The 26,187-nt window shown below is 42.7% G+C and overlaps 1 protein-coding gene across 1 annotated transcript in view; it reads left to right on the top strand.

Annotated features, from left to right (window-relative positions):
• LOC115503226 (zinc finger protein 613-like) overlaps nt 1–22,130 on the top strand; it is a 45,661-nt gene extending 23,531 nt beyond the window's left edge. The window contains 5 exon segments of the mRNA XM_030299309.2: nt 10,152–10,200; nt 10,203–10,231; nt 12,860–12,986; nt 13,257–13,352; nt 19,278–22,130. Coding sequence (XP_030155169.2) covers nt 10,152–10,200; nt 10,203–10,231; nt 12,860–12,986; nt 13,257–13,352; nt 19,278–20,611 — 1,635 coding nt within the window. The 3' untranslated portion in view covers nt 20,612–22,130.
• Nucleotides 22,131–26,187: the final 4,057 nt, after the last annotated feature.

Below are 26,187 nucleotides of genomic sequence, written 5' to 3'. Positions count from 1 at the left end.
TCTTTATGGAAGGAAAATCTTGCCCAGCCTTGGGCTCCTTCCACCGTGGGAGAGCCACGATTCTCCATTGGCTCTGCCCCTTCTGTTGACCCCTAACAACCACCAGCCACATTTTCTCCTACACAAATCATACCAAGAGCTCTATGATTCTGTTTACCTGCTCTCTGACCAACGGCTTTTTCAGCGGTTCTCTACACCCTAGACTGGCCTGAAATGCCACTTTCTCCACAAAGCCCCCTCTAGCCAGCATTCCCAAGATGCTAGCCGGGTTCCCTTCCAACTGTTGTTCCCTTCGGCTCGGGCTTCCTCCCTGTCGAACTTCTACTAGGCTGGCTGCGCCCACCCGGCTTTTCCCTAGCCTTGAAATCAAAGTGTCAAAGTCCGCCACCTTCTCGCCCGTCCTGAGAAGAATTCTGGGCAGGCCCGAGTTGCTGAGAAGCTAAGCAGTTTATGCACTGCCCCTGGTGGAAGTTGTAAATTCGGGGCCCAGGGGGTCAAGTGGCCTGGAAATGAAGTGAAATAAAGCGTTTTCAATAGCTTCTCACCGTCTTGGGCCTTCCCGCGAAAAACAGAAAAAGAGATGACCCCCGCCGTAGGGCAATAGGTGGAGAACCGGCGGCTCCCTTCAGGTAGCCTGGAGCGGGCGCTGCAATATGACGTCACAGAGGCCGAACCTAGCGCCAGAATTCGCGTCTCTGGAACGACGCGCGCTGACCCTTACCGGTCACCATCCTTTCCGTGAGCGTCTGGGAGAGGCTGAGGTGGGACTCGGGGGTGGTCTGTGGACACAGAGGCAAAGTGTTTAGAGACGTGGTACCGTGGTTTTCTCCAGTGGTGAAGAGCGAGGCCATCGCCAGGTCAGTGTCGGTTCTGGGAGTGTTTCGGGACCAGGGAGAGCTCGTTGGTTTTTTGTTTTTTGTTTTTCAAACCCCGGAGCTCGTGGGGGGTCGGTGTTGGGGGAAGCTAGTGGGAATTCCCGCTGGGGTGTTCTGTGTCGGAGGGTCACGTGGGGGTTCCGTGTTGGGACGTGCACTTGGAGAGAGCAGCGCTGTGGGGTGTCTGTGGTCGGGGAAAGCGGGAGTCGTGTCCGTGTCGGTGACCGCCTTTGGGGAGTTCCGTTGTTGATGCTTTTCACATCCTTCCTTTCAAAGATGGGGTTTCTGGCCACTTGCGTCCATGTTTACTGTATGTTCTTATTGAAAGTGCATGTTTTCAGTTTTATTTCCTGCCCATGTAATGACATGCCCAAACTCCTACATACTCCAGAAAATAACTCTTGTTAAAATAGTGTATTTCGCTTTTAGTGTTGGGATCAGTTTTGTGTAGGTAGTGACATAATTTTATCAGCTATTTTCATATTATTAACTCTGGAAGTTTTCATCTTTCTTTTTTTTAATTAGTGCAGTTATGTTCCATCAAGTGGGTGCTTTAATTTGGGTGGAACTGATGAGGGTTAGGTCCACCACTTTCTGGAACATTTGATGGATTTCCTTTAACCCAAGTGTTTAAAAAGGATTTCACCAGCTGTGGCGGTAATTTTTCCACATGTGTGTTAGACATATCTGGTTATGTTTATTCCTAAATAGTTTATACTGTTGGGTTGCCTGGGTGGCTCAGTTGGTTAAGCATCTGACTTTGGCTGAGGTCATGATCTCACAGTTCTCGAGTTCCAGCCTCGCATCAGGTTCTGTGCTGAAAGCTCAGAGTCTGGAGCTCGTTTCCGATTCTGTGTATCCCTCTCTTTCTGCCCCTCCCAGGCTTGTACTCTTTCTCAAAAATAAATAAAACATTTTTAAAAATTTAAAATAGTTTATACTGTTGTTGTAATGGTAAATGGTGTGGTTTTTCTCCATATGGCCCCACTCCTTCTTCTTTCTTTCTTCTAATTTTATATAATGTACAAGAACAAAACTTTAAAAGGTACCCTTATTCTGTCACTTCAGTCTACTACCGTTACTGCTACTAGCTTATAAATCAATTCCTTTATATTTTCTAGTTGACTGTTTTTGTTATCTGCAAATAATTTTGGTCAGGTGGCAAGTGTATGGACTGTGGAATAAGAAGAACCTGCTTCTGCCTCTGACTTGGGTAGGTTAATGTCTGAGTCAGTTTCTTCATTTGTGAAAAAGCTATCGTAATTCCTAGTTCGTAGCGTCATTATGAAAATTAAATTAGCAGATGTTCTTTAAATACAAAGTGTAGGGGCGCCTGGGTGGCTCAGTCGGTTAAGCGGCCGACTTCGGCTCAGGTCATGATCTCACGGTCCGTGAGTTTGAGCCCTGCGTCGGGCTCTGTGCTGACAGCTCAGAGCCTGGAGCCTGTTTCAGATTCTGTGTCTCCCTCTCTCTGACCCTCCCCCATTCATGAGCTGTCTCTTCCTGTCTCAAAAATAAATAAATGTTAAAAAAAAAAAATTAAAAACTTTAAAAAAAAAATAAAATAAATAAAATAAATACAAAGTGTAGTGCCTGGCACCTAGTCTAGTCTGAATAAATGGTAGCCATGATTTATCAAGCTTTATTCCTCTTTCTCAAAGATCCCCCCCACCATTCTCAAAGATCCCCCCCCAGCTTTAGTGAGATATAATTGACATATAACATTCTGTAAGTTTAAGGTGTACAACTGTGTTGATTTAATATACTTATGTATTGCAAAATAATTTTACCTTAGGTTAGCTAACACCTGCATCATGTCACATAATTACTATTTCTTTAAAAAAAATTTTTTTTAACATTTATTCATTTTTGAGAGAGAGAGACAGAGTATGAGCAGGGAAGGGGCAGCGAGAGAGGGAGACACAGAATCTGAAGCAGGCTCCAGGCTCTGAGCTGTCAGCACAGAGCCCGACGCGGGGCTCGAACTCACAAACTGTGAGATCATGACCTGAGCCGAAGTCGGACGCTCAACCGACTGAGCCACCCAGGTGCCCCCGTAATTACTATTTCTTTTATGTGGTGAAAACATTTAAGATCTACTTGCTTAGATCTTAAAGCTTTCAGTTCTATGGTACAGTGTTGACTGTAATCACTATGCTGTATATTAAAGCTCTTCGAATCACTTTATAAAATTATTTTCATTTACATTTTTCCTCTCTCTAATATTTGCTTTATAGATGGCTAGATTTCCCAGTGTCTTATATTCCTGGGAGAAACCATACTTCTCCATAATGATTTGTTCTTTTAATATGTGGTTGGGTTTTATTTGCTAATATTTTACTTAGTATTTTTGCATCTAGAAATAAAAAGATGTCTCAGATTTGCTTTAGAATAATCCAGTGGTAGAGGGAGATGAATGGTGGTGTAGATACACAAAATTAGGTTTGCGTTGCTAACTATTGAAGACACAATGGATGTGAGGAATTTTTTTTTTTTTTTTTTGGGACAGACAGAGACAGAGCATGAACGGGGGAGGGGCAGAGAGAGAGGGAGACACAGAATCGGAAACAGGCTCCAGGCTCCGAGCCATCAGCCCAGAGCCTGATGCGGGGCTCGAACTCACGGACCGTGAGATCGTGACCTGACTGAAGTCGGACGCTTAACCGACTGCGCCACCCAGGCGCCCCTATGAGGAATTTGATTATACTGTTCTTTCCTCTTTTTTTGTGCATGGGGTTTAATTATACTGTTTCTTCTTCTTTGATTTGGAATTTTTCATAATAAAATTTAAAAATATTTGCTTCTACATTTATAAGTGAAACTGAGCTGTACTTTTCCTTAAGAGTATTTTTCCAGTAGGGGCGTCTGGGTGAGTCAGTCCAACTTTTGATTTCGGCTCAGGTCATGATCTTTCAGTTTGTGGGTTGGAGCCCTGCATGGGGCCCACTGCTGTCAGCACTGAGCCTGCTTCAGATCCTCTGTCCCCGTCTCTCTCTGCCCCTCCCCCCCCCAAATAAATAAACATTAAAAAAAAATTAAGTGGCGCCTAGGTGGGCCAGTTGGTTAAGCATCCTACTTTTTTTTTTTTTTTAATTTTAATGTTTATTTTTGAGAGAGAGACAGACAGCATGAGCGGGGGGAGGGGCAGAGAGTGGGAGGCACAGAAATCTGAAGCAGGCTCCAGGCTCTGAGCTGTCAGCACAGAGCCCGATGCAGGGCTCAAACTCACGAATTGTGAGATCGTGACCTGAGCTGAAGTTGGAGGCTCAACTGACTGAGTCACCCAGGTGCCCCAGTGTCTGACTTTTGATTTCAGCTCAGGTCATGATCTCATGGTTCGTGGGTTCCAGCCCCACGTTGGGCTCTGTGCTGATGGCCTGGAGCCTGCTTGAGATTCTCTATTTGCTCTCTCCTTTCTCTCTCCCTCTCTCTCAAAAATAAATTAATTAAACATTAAAAAATTATTTTAAAGTATGTTTCAAGGGACACCTGGGTGGCTCAGTCAGTTAAGCATCCAGCTCTTGGTTTTGGCTCAGGTCATGATCTCACGGTTCATGAGTCTGAGCCCCGCATTGGGCTCCATGCTGGCAGTGTGGAGCCTGCTTGGGATTCTCTCTCGCCCCCTCTCTCTGCCCCTCCCCTGCTCATGCTTTTTCTGTCCCTCTCTCAGAAATAAATAAATTAATTAAAAAAAATTTTTAAGCATTTTTCAAGTATAAATGAAAAATGAAAAAATAAGCTATTATAACAACCTAGGAGTGCCAACTCATCCTAATCCCCTTCTTCTCTAGAGGTATTCTTATCCTAAAAACATTATATTAAATTTGCCTGGTTGTTAACTTTATGCAGATGGAATCATAGGTTACCTGTCCTTTTGTATCTGCCTTCTTTTGCTCAGTATTTTGTTGTGAAATTCATCTGAATTGTTGCATATAGCAGTAGGTCATTTCTTTTCATTGCTGTGTAGTATTCTTGGGTGTGATTATATTATGTATCCATTCTGCTATTAACAGACATTTAGGTTGTTACTGACTTGTGTCTATAATGAGTAGTGCCGACATGAACATTTTTGTACTTTTTGGTGCATAAAAGCTGTACTGGGTATACACTTAGTAGAATTCCTGAATGTAGGGTGTACTAGATACAAGGAGAAATGACAAATGCCCAGTGATAATGGGAGTTCTCAGCACACTTCTCTCAGTAACATAGAACAAGGAGAGAAAAGGCTAGAAGGCTATATTTTAACAGTGGTCTGCAAACTTTCTGTAAAGGGCAGCGAGAGTAAATATTTTAGGCTCTGTGGGCCAGATGGTCTGTCTGCACCTGCTTAGCTCTGCCGTTGTAAGATGAAAGTAGCCATAGAAAATACATAAACAAATGGGTATGGCCGAGGTCTGGAAAAACATTATTTACAAAAACAGGTCACCAGCCTACGATAGTGCTAACCCTGAACCGTTAGAATAACATGATTAACAAGAATAACATGATTAACAAACTTGATTGATGTGAAACACTCCACCCAACAATTTTCCTAGATGCACATAGAACATTTATAAAAAGTTTGCATGTGGTAGGCCATAAAGCCAGTCTAAACAAATTTCAAAGGTTTGAAATCATTTGGAAGATTTTCTCTACTACAGTGTAATTAAGCTTAGAAAGCAATACCAAAATGATATCTAGAAAAATCTCCATTTTGGGGCGCCTGGGTGGCTCATTCGGTTAACATCCTACCCTTGATTTTGGCTTAGGCCGTGATCTCACAGTTCGTGAGTTCAAGTCCCACATCAGTCTCTGCACTCTTAGCACCAAGCCTGTTTGGGATTCTTTCTCTCTCCCTCTCTGTCCCTGCCCTACTCATGCTTGTGCTCTGTCTTAAAATAAACATTTTTTAAAAAGAAGGAAGAATGAAAATCAATGTATAAGCAAGCATCTATGTAGTTCTCTCTTTTTCTAAAAAAATCTAATGATTAGTATTTTATTTATTTACTTGAATATTTATTTATAAAAAAAAATTTTTAACATTATTTATTTTTGAGAGACAGAGAGAGACAGAGCATGAGCAGGGGAGGGGCAGAGAGAGAGGGAGACACAGAATCCGGACCAGGCTCCAGGCTCCGAGCTGTCAGCACAGACCCTGATGCGGGGCTCAAACTCACAAACCCCGAGTTCATGACCTGAGCCGAGGTCGGACGCTTAACTGACTGAGCCACCCAGGCACCCCTAATATTTATTTATCTTTGAGAGAGAGAGAGAGGGAGAAAGAAAGAGAGAGAGAGACATAGAGTGAGCAGGGAAGACACAGAATCCGAAGCAGGCTCCAGGCTCCGAGCTGTCAGCACAGAGCCCGACATGGGGCCCAAACCCATGAACCACGAGATCATGACCCAAGCTGAAGTCAGATGCTCAACCAACTGAGCCACCCAGGCGCCCCGTAGTGATTAGTATTTTAAAGTGCTGGCTTCATACAATTAGTACAGAAACTTCTCCTACTTTACTGTGATCTGTGAGAGTTTATATAATACCAGAATCATCTGTACTGTAAACTTTAGGTAGAAGTCATCAGGCCCTGATGACTTTTTTCTTTTTAACTTTTTTTCATGGAGATTCAGAGTAGAGAGAACAGTACAATTCATGCCCATCACTAAGCTTCCACAATTATCAACTCATGGCCAGTCAGGTTCATCATGCCTCTGCCACTTCTGGTTTTTCTCTGGAGAATGTCATAGCACATCCAAGGCCTGTTGTCCTTAAACTTGTAAATATTCTCTTGTGCATCTCTAACTGGTAAGGTCATTTAAAAAATTCATAACCAGTAGGCCATTTTCAAATGTATCAAAATGAATAATTCTTTCATTTGATCCAAGACCCAGTGCATGTTCATATTCAAATTTTTTCTGATATTGGCAATTTTGCCCTTAACATTGGATTGTTTGAGTTATGACCCAAATAATGTGCATTACATTTCCTTCTTATACCCCTTCGGTCTCTGTTATTCTTTAACAGCCCCTCTTCTGTTTCCTTTTTTCCTCCTCTTATGTGTCAACATGTTGCATTAAGTATATGGCACCATTAATGAAAGATTCTTGCCAAAAGAGTCATCAGACCTCATAAGTCCAACTACCCAGTTTATAAGAAAAGTTTAGGGGAGGTGGGGAAGAACAAGTTAAACTATAGAATGATGAAGCACTCAGCCAAATCCTGAAGCTAGGGTATCTTATGGGCCAGGGTACTTGTTTTCTTCTGTCCTCCCTTCATTCCTTCTCAAAGCCTATGGCTGTCGATTTACAATGACTTGCAACATCTTTAGTTTTATTTCAAATGGAGATTTTTTTTTTATTTAAAAATATTTAATTAAAAAAAAATCCTGTGGTATTGCAGGGAAGACGAAAGACGTGAATTCCATTTTTCCCAATCTACAGAGCCAGCTATAACAGTTATTCACATTGTTATATTTATTTTTGTGTGTATAAACACACACACACACACACACACACACACACACAGATATAGATGTATTGCTTTACTTTGGCAGAAATACAGTATCATATATACATAGTGAGTAGAAATGTGCTTTGTTCATTGAGCTGTATAGCGTGGACATTTTTTATTTTCGGAAATATGTATTAACATATTAAATAATCACATAATATTCCATTAGGTAGAATATAATTATTCATTCAGTTAATCCTCTATCAGTGGACCTAAACAGTACCTCAGGGGTTTCTACACACCCCTCTCCTCAAGTTCAGTAATTTGCTGGAACAGCTCACAACTCAGTAAAGTAACTACTTTACTTACTATCACCAGTTTATTATAAGAGATACAAAGGAACAGCCAGGTGAAGAGGTACATAGGGTAGTGTCCAGAAGGGTCCTGAGCACAGGAGCTTGTGTCTCTATGCGGTTGGGGTACACCACCCTCTTGGCACCTCGAAGTGTTCACCAACTCAGAAGCTCTCCAAACCCTGTAATGTAGGAGATTTTGTGGATTAAATAGGCCTGATTGATTAAATCACTGACCAAGCTCAATCTCCAGCCCTTCTCTGCTTCCCAGAGGTTCCAGAGGTGAGGCTGAAAGTTCCAACCCTCTAATCATGCCTTGGTCTTTTGGGGGACCAACTCCCATCCTGAGGCTATTTGGGGACCCCCAGCCACCAATAAATCATTGGCATATGAAAGCTACTCTTGTCTCTCCAGAGAGTCCAGAGATTTTAGGAGCTCTGTGCCAGGAATCTGGGACAAATACCAAATATCTATTTCCCATTGTACCATGAGTCTAAGGAAGTAGCCACTCCATTCCTAGGTTTGTAACAAAAAGAATACTGTATCTTATGAACTGCCTTTTTTTTTTTTTTCCAACGTTTATTTATTTTTGGGACAGAGAGAGACAGAGCATGAACGGGGGAGGGGCAGAGAGAGAGGGAGACACAGAATCGGAAACAGGCTCCAGGCTCTGAGCCATCAGCCCAGAGCCTGACGTGGGGCTTGAACTCACGGACCTCGAGATCGTGACCTGGCTGAAGTCAGACGCTTAACCGACTGCGCCACCCAGGCGCCCCATGAACTGCTTTTTAAATATCAATTTAGGCTTTTCTCCTGTAACCTATTAATTTATTTTAGTGGCTACTAAAATAAAGGGCTAATAAAATAAAGAGGTTGGCTGCCAACCTGACATCTATGCCCCTTAAAAAAAAAAATCCCTATTTTATTTAGACAGCTATCCATCTGGGAACTTGACCTTAATATTCAGTTCAGCAGGAAATGCAGATTAGTCCTACCAGTCAGGGTACATCCATTGCCATTCTCAGTTTCATTGCTGTGTTCCAGGCATGAACATTTTATGCATCTCTGATCTGTTAAATGTGAGGGAAAGTCTGCCAAGGAGCTTCTTGGAAACAGTTGGGTCCTTGATCTCCATTCCTAGAGATCTCAGTTGTAAACTGATTCCTATATAACTCCCTAGTTGCTGCCTTGTAGGGTGAAAGCAGTATTCAAATTGACTTCATGGTGTTGGTGTCCTCGGTGTGGGTTTCCAGTTTCCAGCATGGCTCCAGTGGGGAGCCCGTGGGGAGACTGATCTCTGATCTGCTGCTACTGAGGCAAGAATGAGGCTGCATTTGCTTTCCTGATTATGTGGAAGGAGCTGGCTGGGGGTGCACAACAGATATTACAAGAGACAGTTGCAGGGGCTCTGTTTTTGTAACTGTGACCATATAGCCACTCCACAGTATGGCCACTCCACAGTGTGATGTGCCAAGGGAGTAAAGTTCATAAAGTGCATGAGAGAGAGAGAGAGAGAGAGAGAGAGAGAGAGAACTGTATCTTGAGGCTATTGGAAAAGGGATATGTCATAAAGGAGAGAGCTACTTAGGAAGGATGTTAACCTGGACAACACACTTCACCTGACCAAGCCTCAGCTTACTTGCGCTTAAAATGGAGACAATGCTGGGGCGCCTGGGTGGCTCAGTCAGTTAAGTGTCCGACTTCGGCTCAGGTCATGATCTCGCGGTTGGTGAGTTCAAGCCCCGCGTCGGGCCCTGTGCTGACAGCTCGGAGCCTGGAGCCTGTTTCAGATTCTGTGTCTCCCTCTCTCTGCCCCTCCCCCGTTCATGCTCTGTCTCTCTCTGTCTCAAAAATAAATAAACGTTAAAAAAAAATTTTTTAAAAAATGGAGATACTGCTTACCTTATAGAGTAGTACTGAGGATTAAATAAGACGATGGTCATGATTTGTATAGTACCTTGGTCTTCAAATGGGATAATTGCTCCAGTGCAATAAACAAAAATTTTAGGGATGTGTAGGCACAGGTGGGTTTAAGGCAGTTTCCAAAGCCACCACTTATATACATTATCTTTCCTAAAATTGATCTGTGTGAGAAATTGACAGCAGGCAAGACCATGAGCCGTGTTCTTCTCCCATTTCTTTCATATCCATTCTTGTCCAACTTTGCCCCCCCCCCCCAAAAAAAAAAAAAGGCATTCCTCTCACCCATTCCGTATCTCCCCATGGAGCCTGGCCTCATGATGTAAAAGCTTCCTGGGTGTTAAAGAGACAGAGGAAATGTTGGGGCCTGTTGTTAGAATCCACACAGCCGTAGAGTGCTGTGGTCCCAGGTGAATGTCCTCTTGCCATTGAATTTGCTCTTGAATCCACAGGTTCTAGTTCAGGGGAACAAGGCATTATTGGTCCTAGAAGAAGGAGGAGGTTCCAGGCCTGGGAGATCATCATTTCTGGCAGCAGCCTGACCTGAGATACCTTGACCGTATCTTCTGGGCAGGCCCAGAGCAGACAGAAGACAGAGCATATCCTGGAGTTTCTAGCCCTTTTTAAGAACAGGAGAAAATGACCAAGGCCCAGGTGAGGTTTGTTGTACCTTTCTGTCCTTTGTTTCCCAGTGGATTTGTGGAAGCTTCTAACAGACAGTCTGATAAAATGAGACAGTATATGTTGATAAAAGTCAGGATCTGTTGGAAAATAAGTTTGGGTTATAATCTTCAAATCTGGGCAAATTAGGAAGCAAGGGATATGTATAGGTCCTAGGGTCCATACAAAGTCCTTAAGGATGGGAGCTAAATGGCTGTATAAGGCCTTGTGGGCTGCCTTAGCTTTGAATTTGTGTCTCCTCCTCTTGGCAGCTGTGGTACTAAGAAAAACACGAAATATTACATGATTTGCAGTGTCCGTGAGGAGAAAGCAAACCATTTCTTCAGGGAAAGTAATCTCATTGCTCAGAGAGTCTAAGAAATTTCTTTTCCTAGCTCTCCAGAGAGATTTTGTGGTAGACAGTGTCCTCGATATCAACCATGTAATAAAGGCATAGGATGCTTCCTTTGGCTTTTTCTCATCGTGTTCCTCAGAGTAAGCTCAGGGGGTAATGCCGGAGCAGAACTGGATTGGACAGAATTCTTCAAAAGCAGCGCACCTTGACAATAGAACCTTCCAGCAGTCCACACTTTACCCAGGAATAAAGCCTGGATTATTTAATAGAATGAATGGGCTGCTTGACCTTTGAGCCATTCTCCATGAAGAATTCTGCCATTTGGCAGAAGACAGCTAAAAGTTCCATTCTTTCATAACAGCTTGGAATACAGATAGTGACAATGCTCCCTGTACACCTTTTTGTTTGTTTGTTTGTTTTCTAGGGGGAGAAAAAGAGAGAGAGGATGCACCTGCACGCATGTTATGTGTGAGAGGAGCAGAGAGAGAAGGGGAGACAGGATCCAAAGCGGGCTTTGTGCTGACAGCACGGCCTCTCCTTTATACCTTCTTTTTTAACTTTTTAAATTTTTTAATGTTTATTTAATTTTGAGAGAGAGAGAGAGAGAGAGAGAGAGTAGGGGAGGGGCAGAGAGCTAGGGAGACACAGACTCCAAAGCAGGCTCCAGGCTCTGAGCTGTCAGCACAGAGCCCGATACAGGGCTCGAACCCACAGACTGTGAGATCATGACCTGAGCCGAAATCAGACACTTAGGCAACTGAGCTACCCAGGCGCCCCTATACCTTCTTAACCACAGGTTCAGAAAAAGAAGTCAGAGTCAACTATTCTTAGTTTGGCCTTTTTATTTTTATTTTATTTATTTTAATTTTTTTTAATGTTTATTTATTTTTGAGAGAGAGAGAGAGACAGACAGAGCACAAGTAGGGGAGGAGCTGAGAGAGAGAGGGAGACTTAGAATCTGAAGCAGGCTCCAGGCTCTGAGGTGTCAGCAAAGAGCCCGACGCGGGGCTCGAACTCATGAACTGTGAGATCATGACCTGAGCCAAAGTCAGATGCTTAACTGACTGAGCCACCCAGGTGCCCCTGGCCTTTGTATTTTTAAATACTTAATGGTGCATGGCTATATTTAAATGTGAAAAAGTCAAGCAAAAAGAAGTATTTACACTAAAAGAGAATATCCCCTTTTACCTTTTCCTGCCCAACCCCCAAACCAAGGAGTAACAGATGTTAATAGTTTGGGTCTCTGACTAATCTCTGTATAATTGACATGTGGTAGAATATATTTATACACATTTCTATATGCATACGTATGTGTATATGTTAAGATTTTTTAGGGGCGCCTGGGTGGTTCAGTCAGTTAAGCATCCGACTCAGCTCAGGTCACGATTTCATGGTTTGTGAGTTTGAGCCCTGCATCCGGCCTGCTGCTGTCAGCTCAGAGCCCACTTCAGATCTTTTCCCTCTCTGTCTACCCCTCTCCCACTCGCAGTCTTTTTCTGTCTCTCTCAAAAATAAATAAATCAAAAAAAAATCTTAAATCTATAAAGATTTTTGGTCTTTAATCTATAAAGATATGTCTGGAATACATATATACTAGTTGGGGACTTGATTTTTTTTTTTTTTTCATGTAAGAGAATGCCTTGAAGATCATTGATACCAATGTTTATATCTACCAAATTGATTTTAACATTTGCATGGTATATTACAGCATGGAGGTGCTGTAATACATTCTTGCCTGCTTTTGATGGGTGTTTAGATGATGGATAGTTTTTCACTTATAAACAAAGAATGAACAATTTCCTTCTGCACATTGTTTTGTCTCTGAAAATATTTTTTTTCGAATATTATTTTGATACTCTTTTAGCCTACAAAGAACGAATTAGTAGAATTCCATGGTGCTGTTGTCTGAATGTTTGTGTTCCCACAAAACTTATATGTTGAAATCTTGCCCCCCAGGGATGATGGTGTTAGGCGGTGGGGGCCTTTGGACCAGCAGGTGGGCCCTCAACAGAATACAACCATGCTGGCTCCTTGATCTGGGACCTCCTACCTTCCCCAACTGTGAGAAATAAATTTCTGTTTTTATAAGCTACCCAGTCTGTGTTATTTTGTTATAGCAGCCTGAGACTAAGACACAGGGTCCTGTGGTATGTGAAATAGTAACCGTGCACATAATTTATCACAGGAAGTCAATCAGAACGTGTTCCTGTCCCACTTTTCTGCATCATCTGTTCTGCCTTAGAGTGCATTGGCATTTGTTGTTACAGGCACCGTTATCATTTGAGGACGTGGCCGTGAGCTTCTCCCGGGAGGAGTGGCGGCTCCTGGTCCCCGCCCAGAAGGACCTGTACCGGGACGTGATGCTGGAGAACTACAGGAACCTGGTGTCAGTGGGTGAGGACAGCATCACAGTCAGTTGTCTTTCATTTCTCATTGAGTAGAACCCATAGTGTCTCTGAAATAGCTCCTGGTTGGCACTAACATGTTGTAGGGTATAGACTTTTATTTTCCCGTTTGGCCATAGAGTGTATACGCTCTCCCTTCCCCCAGGAAAAAGATTTTACTTTACTGAAGTACAAATGATGCATAAACTTTCTCTGGTTTTTGTAGGTGCCCAAGCTAAAATACTTGGTGCCAAGTCTTCAGTGATTTCCCATTTTACAGGATACCAAGCCAGCGAACCAGATTCACTCTTCCAGTTGGAGCATGGAGGGCCACTGTGGGCAGTAGAGGGAGCAGCTCCGAGGCCACCCTGTCCAGGTGAGTGACTGAAAGGAAAACCAAGAAAACTAGAATTCCAGTCGGTCAGGGAAAGGTTAACACTTTGTTGTGTTGAGAGCTTGTCTTATACCAGTTGGTGACACAAATATAATCAACTCCTTTCTGTATCTTTGTTCTTTATTAGGGCTGTTCTTTGTCAGCTATTAAAGGATGAGGTTTCCCCCCCACCCCGTTTTTTTGTTTTTTTTCTCATTTCTAGATCTGATTACAGTCTGTCCCACCTTGGATCCATATTCTTACCTGGTTCTCTCCTGCCTCAGCTGTGCACACCTTCTTCATTATTTATTTATTTATATTTATTTATTTATAGAGGTCGCCCAGGAGTGGGGGAGGGACAGAGGGAGAGGGAAAGAGAGAATATCAAGCAGGCTCTGCACTGTCAGTGAGGGGCCCGATTCAGGGCTCGAACTCATGAACTATGAGATCATGACCTGAGCCGAAATCAAGAGTCAGATGCTTAATTGACTGAGCCCCCCAGGCACCCCTCCCTTTCTTTTTCTGCAGTGTTCCCACTTCCTCTTCTCCGGCTGCTTGCTCTCAAACAGATGGCTTTGCACTTGGCCCAGCTCTCATCTTCTGCACATCCCTGCCCCTTTTGAAAGGGCTGGTATCCGTCCCTGACAACTCAGGTCCCCTGAGGTCATCTGAAACCACACGTACCTTGTCTCTCAGGCTACCTCTATCTATTTCTTCACCCTCTGCTTCCCCAACTTGCAGGTTCTGTTGTTTTTTTTAAATCTTCTGCTTGATTCTCATATTAAAAGTTTCATTCATTGTCAAGGCCTAAGCTCCTGTTCTGAGAGAGTCCCAGGTTGGGAGAGTCCCAAATTGACCTCTTCTGCTAACGACTAATCTGCACTGTAATGCAGGTACGTTGCCAGCCACCAGGGCAGCTGCCCTTTGACGTCCTACTCCCCATATGCGAAACCAGAGTCCTCCTTTCTCCCAGATGATGTCTTCGCCATCATAGAGCGTATTCATATATACTGACGAGCTAAGCTTTCTGTAGTCTGACAGTTATTCCCAAGTGGACACCTGCCCTTCTGTAGTCTGATCTGACCTCTAATTCTCTATTTTGCCTGCACCCAGGATAATTATCCTGTGAAATCCTTTTTCCTTCTGCTTCAGTGCCGGAACCTGAGATCATTTTTCCTCCTGGTGAATCCTTTCATTCCTAGTGCATTTTACTTAGTTTCTGCTGTACTGCTGTTCACACTGGTGCCTGGTCACCGGTGAGTTTTGCCTTGAGTTTTCCGTATTTCTCTATTACTTTTTGGAAGGTCTTTGCTGTTTGTATTAAATTTGTTGTTTTGGGGTGCCTGGCTGGCTCAGTCAGTGGAGCATGCGACTCTTGATCTCGGGGTTGTGAGTTCAAGCCCCGCATTGAGTGTAGAGATTACTTAAAAATACAATCTTTAAAAAAGCTCTTTTTGTTGTTTTGGAAAGGCCTTTGGAAATTGCATGCACATGCTCAATTCCCACCTCAGAGTAGGCTGTGATCATTTAGACTTGGATTGCTGAGTTGCTACACTCACCCCCACACTGGCTGTTTCCAGTTTTTGGTTTGTCCCTTTTTTTTCTTTTCTTTTGAGAGAGAGAGTATGAAGGGGAAAGGGGGGCAGAAGGAGAGGGTGAGAGAGAATCGTAAGCAGGCTCCACACCCAGCACAGAGCCTGACATGTGGCTTGATCTCATGACTGTGAGATCATGACCTGAGACAAAATCAGGAGTCAGACACTTAACCGACTGAGCCACCTAGGCATCCCCAGTTAGTCCCTTTTAATGGTACGGTTGCATTCCTTTGTGGGCAGGGGGCATTAAAGCTGTGAAACTTAATGAGAAAACATGAAAGTGAGAATTGGTTTAAAAAAAAAAAAAAAAGGGCCCACATATATTTAGAAGTTGAGAAGATAAGAACCCAGCCAGGTAGAGTGAGAAGTATCAGGGCTCTGGGAGGAGGAGAGTCAGAAGATGTCCCAGAAACAAGCCACAAACTTATTCCGGGGAGACAGAAGTGATATAGTTTATTGAATGCCACAGATACCACAATGTCCAGTGAACTAACGGCTGGCATCTATGCATTTGATTGTGTTGCATTTTCACGTCCAGATACTGCCTTCTTTTTATCTCCCCAAAGTTCCAGTGCACACTTGGAACTCCATCTTCCCTAATGTCTCTGTACTCTGTCTAAACTGCACTGACTCAGTCATGATCGACAGGTGTTATTGTATTGCTTCGCTGGTTAGGATGAGGCTTCCTTTTCCATACAGAGAAAGGGTCTCTATCTCATTCTTCCTTACTGCGTACAAATTGCATAATCATTCACGTGCATCTGTTCATCACATCTTGAAAACAGGTCTTGCTTCGGTTTTTTGTTTGTTTTGTTTTTAAATCAGGGATCTGTGTAAACTGTGTGGGAAGTTTTTCAAACCACAGACTTTGTCTCTTAAGATTTATCTTCTGATCTACTAGGTATGGGGAGGGTCCTGAGCAAATGAGGTTGGAAATGCTCGCTAGGCCAGCTGTGCTTTGATCCCTGTAGTAGAACTGCTACCCAAATACAGCTCCAAAAGGTTCAAATGTAATGAAGGACAGAAATACCTTCCAAGTGTCCAAAGTCCTCAGTTGCGAAGGGTTGACAGAGATGCCTGAAATACTAAAATTGTTAGCATTTGATTATGAGACATAGAAAGGACTGTTTTTGTAAAGTTAGAGAAAATTGAGCTTTGATAATATGTTACAGAAAGAATGAAGTACTTTTTGGAAGCATGATAAAATAATTTCTGCAAGAAAGATGTTAGAGTTTCAAATAAAAATGATGATGGAAGGCCTGTGGGTCAGTAAAAAGATTTTGGAGATGGAAATGAGGAAGGCAATTGAGAGATGAGACTATGTGAAAGGAAATGGCTGATTACTGTGGATTTTATGTTAATAATTGGCTTAGAAAGTGTGACTTTGGTTCTGTCTGAGCTTTTTTTTGCTATTTCTAGAGAGTCTTGCTTGATAGATAGCTGGGTAGTAGCATTGGAACAATAAGAAGTTAGAGCTTGGAGCTCTAGAATAAGTGGAAGATAAGGCAGGTCAATGTTTTGTTCCTGGATAGAGGATGATTCTTCAGAATCTCTTAACTGGTGCCAGAGAGGAGATAGGAACAGAGATTAAGGAAGAATGTAGCATTAGTTGAAGGGAAAAAATTGGGAGATGAGTCTATCAAGTAGATTATAATGGCAAATATGGATATTACGGTATATACGGATGTGATGGTCTATACTGTGCCGTCCATTGTGTTGGCCACTGGTCACATGTGGCTACTTAAATTTATTTAACATTACGTAAAGTTACAAATTCAGTTCTCCTGTCACTCTGGCCACCCACATTCAGGTGCCCAATAGCCACACACAGCTAGTGGGTACCATATTAGAAAACACAGATATAAAACATTCCCATTGTTGCAGAAGATTTTATTGAATAGCACAGTACACAGTTGCAGTATGATGAAACTGAGGAGAAGCTGATGTTTCCACCAGTTAGGACAGCTATACTCTTCTCTGGGGCAAGGGCGGATGGCCCAAGGACCTATTTTTAAATTCCAGGTGGACATATACGTGTCTGGATATATTGGACTGAGGGAGGTTGTATCGTTTTTACATAGAAAGTTGAAGTATTGGCTACTGTACTACTCTAAATAGGTAATTGGTGTTATTATAAAAGTTTAGTTTTGATGTGCAGGTGGAATGAGAGGGGAAAGGTTTAGTAACAAGGGATTATTGACTATTTTGCCTCAATAATCTTGGGATAAGATTCCGTAGATCCTGCATTCTGATTTTCCAATTTCAGCCCTTTCTTATGAAAACCTCCATTGTTTATATGTTTGGTCAGCATTTGTTTGATGTTTCTGGATGGGATTTTCATATTCTCTTTGCATATCACTCTCCCAAAACTCTTATGACTTGGAATCCATGAAATTCTTGTCCAGGGCCTTCCCCTTTCTCTGTCCATTACCTCATCTGGTTCTGTGTAGTCCAAATGTTTAAGTACTGTTTATATACTCAACTTAAAATTGTTATCTGAAGTCTGGAACTTTCTCCACACTCCTAGATCTAAGCAGATACTTCATATTTGTTCTTGAATGTTTATCTCAGACCTGATGCATTCCTCAAAACGGAACGCTTGATTCCCCACACACACCAAACCTAACGCCCTGATTTTCCTCATCGTATTAAATGGCACCAGCACCCTACACAAATGCTTAAGCCACGTATCGAGGAGCTATCCTCAATGATTCCCTTTTCTTCTTCTAGCACTCATTCTTGACTGAGCCTTCTCTTTTCCTCCTGTCACTCTTTCCCTTCTCTGTACTATGTCCTTGTTTTTGTACATTTCTCTAACTCCATTGTAGTCAGCCACAGTGAAGCTGCTGTTTGTTACCTCTTTTGAGCGGGGGAGAGGCAGAGAGAGTCAGGGAGAGAAAGAATCCCAAGCAGGCTCCACACTCAGCACAGATCCCGGCACAGGACTCAGTCTCACAACCGTAAGATCACGACCTGAGCCAATATCGAGTTGGACGCTTAACCTACTGAACCATCCAGGTTCCCCAGAAGGTGCTGTTACCTCTTGCCTGAACTCTGCTGTAGATTCTTGTGTATTCTTTCAATATTTTCACCTCTCCAGTTCATTCTTCATGCAACAGCCATGTGGCATTTGGAAATACCAATTCAGAATGGGTTGTATTCCTGCCAGAAAATGTTTGGTGGCTTCTGGCCATCGCTCTTATCATAAAGTCCAGTTTTTTTTAACTTTTTTTTTTAACGTTTATTTATTGTGTGAGAGAGAGAGAGCACACATGTGCATGCAAGCAGGGGAGGGGCAGAGAGAGGGGGAGATAGAATTCCAGGCGGGCTGCGTGTTGTCGAGTGCAGAGCCCAATGCGGGGTCTTGAACCCATGAACCTTGAGATCACGACCTGAGCCAAAATCAAGAGTTGGATGCTTAACCAAATGAGCCACCACCCAGGCACCCCAATAGAAAATCCAGTTTCTAACAAAGTCTCCCTACATCATCTATATGGTCTCAGTTCTGCCTCCCTTTCCAAACTTACCTGTTTCTACTTCACTCAAGCCAAGGACATAGTCGAGGTGCACCAGCCTCTCTTATGTTTCTTGATCATGCCTAAGTTTTTCTGCTTCTGAGTTTTTGCATTGGTTGTTCCTTTTTGGAATGTTATTCATTGAGTTATCTGTATAACACCGCTCATTCTTACCCTGTGATGTCACCTTAACTTCCTTGTCTCATGGATGATTATTTTATCTAAGACTAACCTACTACTACTCTGTCACCTTCTTCATACACACTGTTTTGCACGTTCTGTAATTTTTTTATTTCTTTGGTTACTTGTTGATCCTCCCTTCCCCCCATCTTTTTCTCTGTCTCGCTACTAGAATGACAGCTCCACAGAGACAGAATATATAAGTTACCTTAGTGTGACCGATATATTGTAATTCTAATATTCAAACATAGTATGGTAATATTCTAATATCATATTCTAATGTATTCCCAAACACCAGCGCACTCAGTGTTTGTTGGATGAAAGGATCCATCCCCTCCATCTTCTTTTGTTCTGTTCCAGTCACAGTGTGGTTCTGTTTTTACTTGTCTCCATTTTGCAAGGTCCTATTTGGAGAGAAGCCTAAGTTATATTTATTCATTGTAGACTATCCATTGTTGTTTCTAAAGTACGTGTTTTTCCTTTTGCTGTTTTATAGTGTTGTCTTTTTCTCACAGAGCACAGGGTACATTTCTCTTAGACTTCGATCTTAGAGCTAGCCCAAACCATGGCTTTTTTTTTTTTTAACCTTCTTTTCCCCCTAAAATTATCATGGATGTTTTCATTGTTCTTTTTCCTAGAAGAAATATGGGAGATTGACCATATGCAGTGGCACCCAGAAAACCAAAACGAGATTAAAACTTTGGAAAGATGTCAGCAAAATTATGCACTTGGAAATAATTTCAATTTATGCAAAAGTCTTGTTCCTTTAACACAAAGACACAATAAATTTGGTTCACATTGTAAAGGTTTAAAATCACATTTAGGTTTTGTTCTCCAGAATAGAAGATACGCAGGAGAAGATCCTGATGAGTTTAGTGGATATGGGAAATCCTCTGTCTACATCCAACAGGATACAACTCTTACTGGAATTAAATGCACTAAATCACAGCTCGGTGAACATCAAAAAACTTACGCAGAAGAGAAACCACATGAATGCAGTGAGTGCGGTAAGGTCTTCTCCAGGAAGGCACAACTCATTAGACATCAGAGAACTGAAAGAGGAGAAAAGCCCCATGGATGCAGTGAATGTGGGAAGACATTCATGAGGAAGATTCAGCTCACTGAACACCAGAGAATTCATACTGGAGAGAAGCCCCATGAATGTAATGAATGTGGAAAAGCGTTCTCTAGGAAGTCACAGCTTATGGTACATCAGAGAACTCACACAGGAGAGAAACCCTATGGATGCAGTGAATGTGGAAAAGCCTTCAGCAGGAAGTGCCGGCTCAATAGACACCAGCGATCTCACACTGGAGAGAAACTCTATGGATGCAGCGTGTGTGGGAAGGCCTTTTCCCAGAAGGCATACCTCATTGCACATCAGAGACTTCACACAGGAGAGAAGCCTTACGAGTGCAGTGAATGTGGAAGAACTTTCTTTTTTAAGTCAGACCTGACCAAGCATCAGAGAATTCATACAGGAGAGAAACCTTATGAATGCAGTGAGTGCGAAAAAGCCTTCAGGAGCAAGTCAAAGCTCATTCAGCATCAGCGAACTCATACTGGAGAGAGGCCGTATGCATGCAGTGAATGTGGCAAAGCCTTTGCCCACATGTCAGTCCTCATGAAACATAAGAAAACTCATGCAAGAGAGAAAACTATAAATTCACTGAAAGTGGAGAAACCTTCCTCAGGGAGTCATAGCTCTTTATACGTGAGTAAACTTGCCCAGGAGCAAAACCAGATGAACACGGTGCCTGTGGAAATACCTTCTTCGGGAACTCAGCCCTTGTTAAACCTCAGTGAGCTCCTTGGGGGTAGAAATGTAGTGTTTGTGGAACAGCCTTTTCTAAGAAGTCAGGCCTCAGTAAGTAATCTGGAATTTGCACAGGGAATATGTCTTGCAAATGCAGTGAATGTGACCACACCTTCTGTAATAAATTATGTTTTATATGTTACAGACATTGTGTAAGAAAGAAAATCCTCTGGTACCAGGATCTATCTGATACTAGAAAAGCCTTTAGCAAGAATCCTCCACACATTCTATGTGAGAGCTCATTTTGGGCAGAAATGCTATGGAGGCAGCGGTGGTGGAGGCTACGTCTGTGAGAATTCAGACTTACTAAATATCCATGAAAGCCCAGTCCACAGAAATGCAGCTATTGTGGGGAACCCGTTTCCTGGAGATGATTATCTCCATTGCTATCAAAGAATTCCCACAGGACCAGAACATGAGGAAAGAATGTGATGATGTTTTCAATGATAAGTTGTACCTAATCACATGCCAGAGAAGTATAGAAAGATATTAGAGACACTGAATACAGACAGCATTTTTAGTAAAATGTGGAAGAACTCATAGGAAAGAGAGACCCCTGAATGCAATAAAAGATGGAAATTCTATCACCAAACTAACTAATGTGTCACAATTTTATACCTTGGGAATGAATCTGGGAAAGACTTCTCTAATAAATGAAATCTTGGGCACCAGGAATTGCGTTATGTAGCAAAAACCTATGAATATGATGAATGTGGAGATACAAGTGTATTAGTTTCTTATCGCTGCTGTAACAAATTACCATAAATTTGTTGGCTTAAAATAACAGAGATGTATTATCTTATAGTTCTGGACGTCTGAAGTCTGAAATGCATCTCACTGGGCTCAGAGCAAGGGGTTGGCAGGACTGCATTTCTTTCTGGAGGCTCCAGGGAGAACCTGTTCTCTTTGTCCTTCCAGTTTCTAGAAGCTGCCCAAATCTGTGGCTTGCAGGTCCCTTCCACCTCAAAGCCAGCAATGGCCAGTCAACTCCTCCATCATTCTGGCACTGCCTCCTGCCTCCCTCTCCCACATTTAAGGACCTATGTGACTACATTGGGCCCACCCAGATAATCCAGGATAACCTTCCTATTTAAAATCAGCTAATTAGCAACCTTGACTCCACCTAACTACCTTGATTCTCCCTTGCCTTATTCTCTGACATATTCACAGGTCCTGGAGATTAAGATGTGGATATCTTTGGGGGGCCATTATCCTGCCTATTGCAGACCACCATCTGGCACCCAGTGATTTGTGTCCATACCACATGGAAAATACATTCGCTCTATCCCAGCACCTCCAAATGTCACAAACTATTAACAGCACCAACTCAAAGTCCAAAAATCCCACCTAAATCTTATCAGCTCAAAAGCTCTAAATCAAGCATTGGGTGAAGCTCTGCGTATAGATCGTCCTGAGGCACAATTCCTCTCTTGACTGTGAGCCCGTGAAACTCCAGAAATGAGTCACATGGCCCTAAAATACCCAATTGCGTCTTTTACTTCAAATGCCCTGTGCCCTGTAGCGTAACGTATTTACAGGTTCTGGGGATTAGGACATGAATGTGTTTGGGAGATCATTTTGTCTACCACAAAAACATTACATTTCAGAGAATTCATACTACAGTAAATTCCTACCTAGCCATTAAATAAATGTAGAGAAGCATGTTCTCAGAGAAGTAATTGTCTTTAGTTATCATGGTCCAAATACAGTAACTTTTTTCCCTGAAATCAAGGAATCTTACACTTGTGTCATTAGATGTGATCACCATGGAATGCTCTTGAAATATGTAAATCAAGTGATACACTGGAGAAGAACTAAATGTTTTAAAGGAACATGAGATTTATGTGCTGCAGATGTTGCCAAACGTATGTTTGTATCTATTCTGAGATTGTATAAATTATCCTGTTCTGAGTATGGTACTCCATACCACACCTAAGTGTGAGAATTTTTCACAGCCAATTCCAACAGCCCTTTTTCTTTAACAGTAAATGTTTAATGTATATACCCTCATTAAATAATGAAAAATACTGAAATGGACTGAAATGGACTGTAATACAGAATGGAAAATAATAGAAAAATACAGAAATGGACTGCAGACATAGGGTAATAGGGACATCAGGACAGCTGTCTCTCAGAGAAAGGAAACAAATGAAGGAAGCCTTACGATTGCCCCCAGCTTATAGCCTGGAGAGAGTTTCCATTCTGCAGCACAGGGAGAGGGAATCTAATCAGATCCTGGCAGTCTGTGAACTGAGACAGTTTAGAGTTCGGGGAATTCAAAGCGACTCAAGTTCATGGGGCAGATCACAGGAGAGGACAGAGCTGCACCCAGGGTGAGAGAGTTCCCCCCATAGGATTTTCAGTTGTGAGCAGCACATATATGTGCGGAAAGTCCCAGGGCTGGAGAAAGAACCACTGGAAATGAACAGGCAGAACTATCCTTGGAGGTTGCACACGTGGGGAATAATTTGTGTTTCCACCAGCTGGAATGGAAACCCCTCCTAACATCGGGAGAATCACAGTGGGACTTCAGAAAAATAGTGACTCTACTGGGTGATTCATGTTGGCTCTAGACTAAAGGCTGCTCTGAACCCTCCTGACAAAGTAGAAATGCAAGCGGCTACCAACGCAAACTGTTTCCAAGTAATTTAACTCCTTCCCAGACCAAAGCCCAGTAGTATTTAAAGAATAGAAAGGAATCCCATCGACCAACAATGTCAAACTCAGTGTCTGGCATCTAGTCAAAACCTACCCAGGGATGCAAATAAAAACAAAAACAAAAACAGGAAAACAGGACCTGTAAACGTGAAGAAAAGTCAATAGAGACCCAGAATTGGCATGGGTGACAGAATTAACAGAAAATGATGTTAAAAACAGCCATTGTAAGTGTTCTGTATGCTCAAGAAGGTGATGTCAAGTGGATTATAAGAATTATAATTTCCTGGGGTTTCTCTCCACGGGAGCAAAGGGATAGATGAGGCCCAGTCTAGTCACTGGAGCCCCTAACCCCAGGTTGTTCAGCCTCCCAGGAAGAGGCCAGAAGATCATTTCTATCAGTGAGGACCAGGTCCTGTGAGGAGGAGACCCAGACCCAGCTGAAGTTGGGGAGCGTAGTTTGGTCTGGGTCTAGTCCGTCTTTGGTTTTTGTGGGAACTGAGGCACCTGTGCACGGCCACAGGTTTCTGGAAAGTGTGGTTTGGGGTGCATGGTCTTCCTAGTTACGGGCTGGTGCTTCTTGGCTGTTTGGCTGCCACGGGGGTTCTGGCACATGTAGTTCATCTGCCTTTGTCTGTTTTTCATCACATGAGAATCTGGCCTGGGTCCAAGCGGTTGTTGAAGAGGGTTCCTGTCAGAACCTTATCAAAGACCGCTGGGGCTTCTGTATGCAGCATGTGAGGGAGCTGGCTTTCCATGGGTCAGTTCCAAACTCATCCTGTGGCTCAGCTTGGGCAAGGTCAGATCTTGGTAGGTCTGTCCTGCTGTATGGCTGGGGTAAGAGATGGCACTAGACAGCTCCTTTGTTGTGTGGGAGGCATTCGCCCTTGTTCCTCCGGGTTCTAGGTGGCTAGATGGACCCCGTGTTGGGAGCTTGGGAGGGGAATTTGATTGTGGGTCCTACTGAACCTTACTATACCTTCTATCCCACCCCTTCCCCTCCTGGTCCCCAGAAAAACTTGGAGTGTCTTTGTGTTCTGTGGGGTGTCTTGTCCTGGCCTCCTCTTACCCGCTGTGTCACCATGAACAAAAAACTTCTAGAACAGTGTCTGCCATGCAGTGCCTTGAGGACTAAGCAAGCAACTTTCAAATAGTATTCTTATGAATGAGATGATTTAGGCAGAAAGAAATTTGATTTACACACTTTAGAACATACAACAATCTGTACACATTTATAGTTTCTACCTACTTTGTCTTGATTTCCAGCCTAGAGCTTCAGTCTCTAGATTTTAGAACCTGCCAGACCTCAGAGGAGAAGTCCAGAATCAGCTACCCCACAACAAGTTGTCTGGTGCTGATTTGGTACAGGGGAGGATTTACTCCAGGTTTGCCTTTTTCTGTGTTTGTAGGTTTGTTTTAGGGGTGAAGGTAGAAGACTAGAGATTCCTAGTTGGTGTGTGGGCTGATTAGTCCCCTGTCTGAGGCTGTCTTCCTAACCTTAGCTTTGTGCTTTTGAGGGTTCATCCTTCATGAAAAGAGGGGAGTTGAGTAATTGTCAAAACCCTAAAAGCTAGCCTCTCATTGAAATGTCTCCTTTAGGGGCGCCTGGGTGGTTCAGTCCGTTAAGCGGCCGACTTCGGCTCAGGTCACGACCTCATGGTTTGTGGGTTTGAGCCCTGCATCGGGCTCTGTGCTGACAGCCTGGAGCCTGCTTCAAATTCTATGTGTGTCTCTCTCTCTATTCTTCCCCTGCTCGCGCTCTGTCTCTCTCTGTCTCTCTCCCTCTCAAAAATAAATAAACATTTTTAAAAAATGGCTCCTTTATCCTTGGTCAGATGTTCAGAACCAGAAAAGACAATTGACTAAAAATGCTGACCATTTCCTAAGAACAGAAGAAAACTTGAAGGTCCTGGTGGGTTTTTGTTTGTTTCTGTGTTTTGCCTTCATTCTCATGGGTTTGCAGAGGCATGTAAAAATAATTATCAAATGGAAACATACGCTTTCCTAAATTCAGAATTTAAGGAAAAATAAGCCATAACATTAAGATTCTACAAAGGTAGAATAGGGAAATGTAGACCATAGAGTTCACTTAAAGGAATACTGGTGAATAGATATGTAAGAATGTATGATGTATGTAAGTTGAATTACAAATACTTTATAGATTTTATTTTTAAGTAATCTCCATGCTCAACGTGGGGCTCAGACTCAACCCCAGGATCAAGAGTCTCACACTCTACTGACTGAGCCAGCCAGGTGCCCCAAATTACAAATACTTTCTAATGTTTCCATTATCAATAATGTGTTAGTTTTCTCTTGCCCAAAAAATTCTCACAAACTTTTATAATGCAAATTTATTATCCCACAGAGGTTTGGATTGGCTTGGCTAATTTCTCTGCCCTGAATTCCATAAGACTGAAATCAAGGTGTGGACCCACAGGGCTTTTTTAAAAATGTTTTTATTTATTTTTTTTTTTTGAGAGAGAGAGAGAGAGCGAGCGAGCGTGAGCGGGGGAGGGGCAGAGAAAGAGGGAGACACAGAATCTGAAGCAGGCTCCAGGCTCTGAGCTGTCAGCACAGAGCCCAATGTGGGGCTTGAACTCATGAACCGTGAAATCATGACCTGAGCTGAAACCAAGAGTCAGACGCCTGACCAACTAAGCCACCCAGCCACCCCGACATTTTATCTTATGTATTTGGTAGATTCACTCATAAATTTTGTAGTTTCTGTAGGCTTTCTTGGGTTTTCTTTATACAGAATCCTGTTGTCTGCAAATAACAATATTCTTTTCTGATATTTAATCCTATTATTTTTCATGTCTTATCGCGCTGTGAGGTCCTCTAGTGTGATGTAGAGTATGGGAGTGAACATTTTGTCTCATTCTCAGTCTTAAAGGAAAAGTGCATTTTGCACCTGGAATGGTTGTGAATTTTGGTGCCTCAAGGACAGACTGTGCTGGGTTGAATGGTATGTCTTGTTTTTATTATTGTTGTTAATTTTATTATTATTTTAGTGGTAGCTATAGAGCTCACAGTGTGACATCTTTTAATTCATCAAGGTTGACTTAGAATTGATATCG

The sequence above is a fragment of the Lynx canadensis genome, chromosome E2, assembly GCF_007474595.2.
Source record: "Lynx canadensis isolate LIC74 chromosome E2, mLynCan4.pri.v2, whole genome shotgun sequence".
NCBI classification, from domain to species: Eukaryota; Metazoa; Chordata; class Mammalia; order Carnivora; family Felidae; genus Lynx; species Lynx canadensis.
The sequence above is the reverse complement of the archived record's forward strand: the minus strand, read 5'-3'. Positions and strand labels throughout refer to the sequence as shown.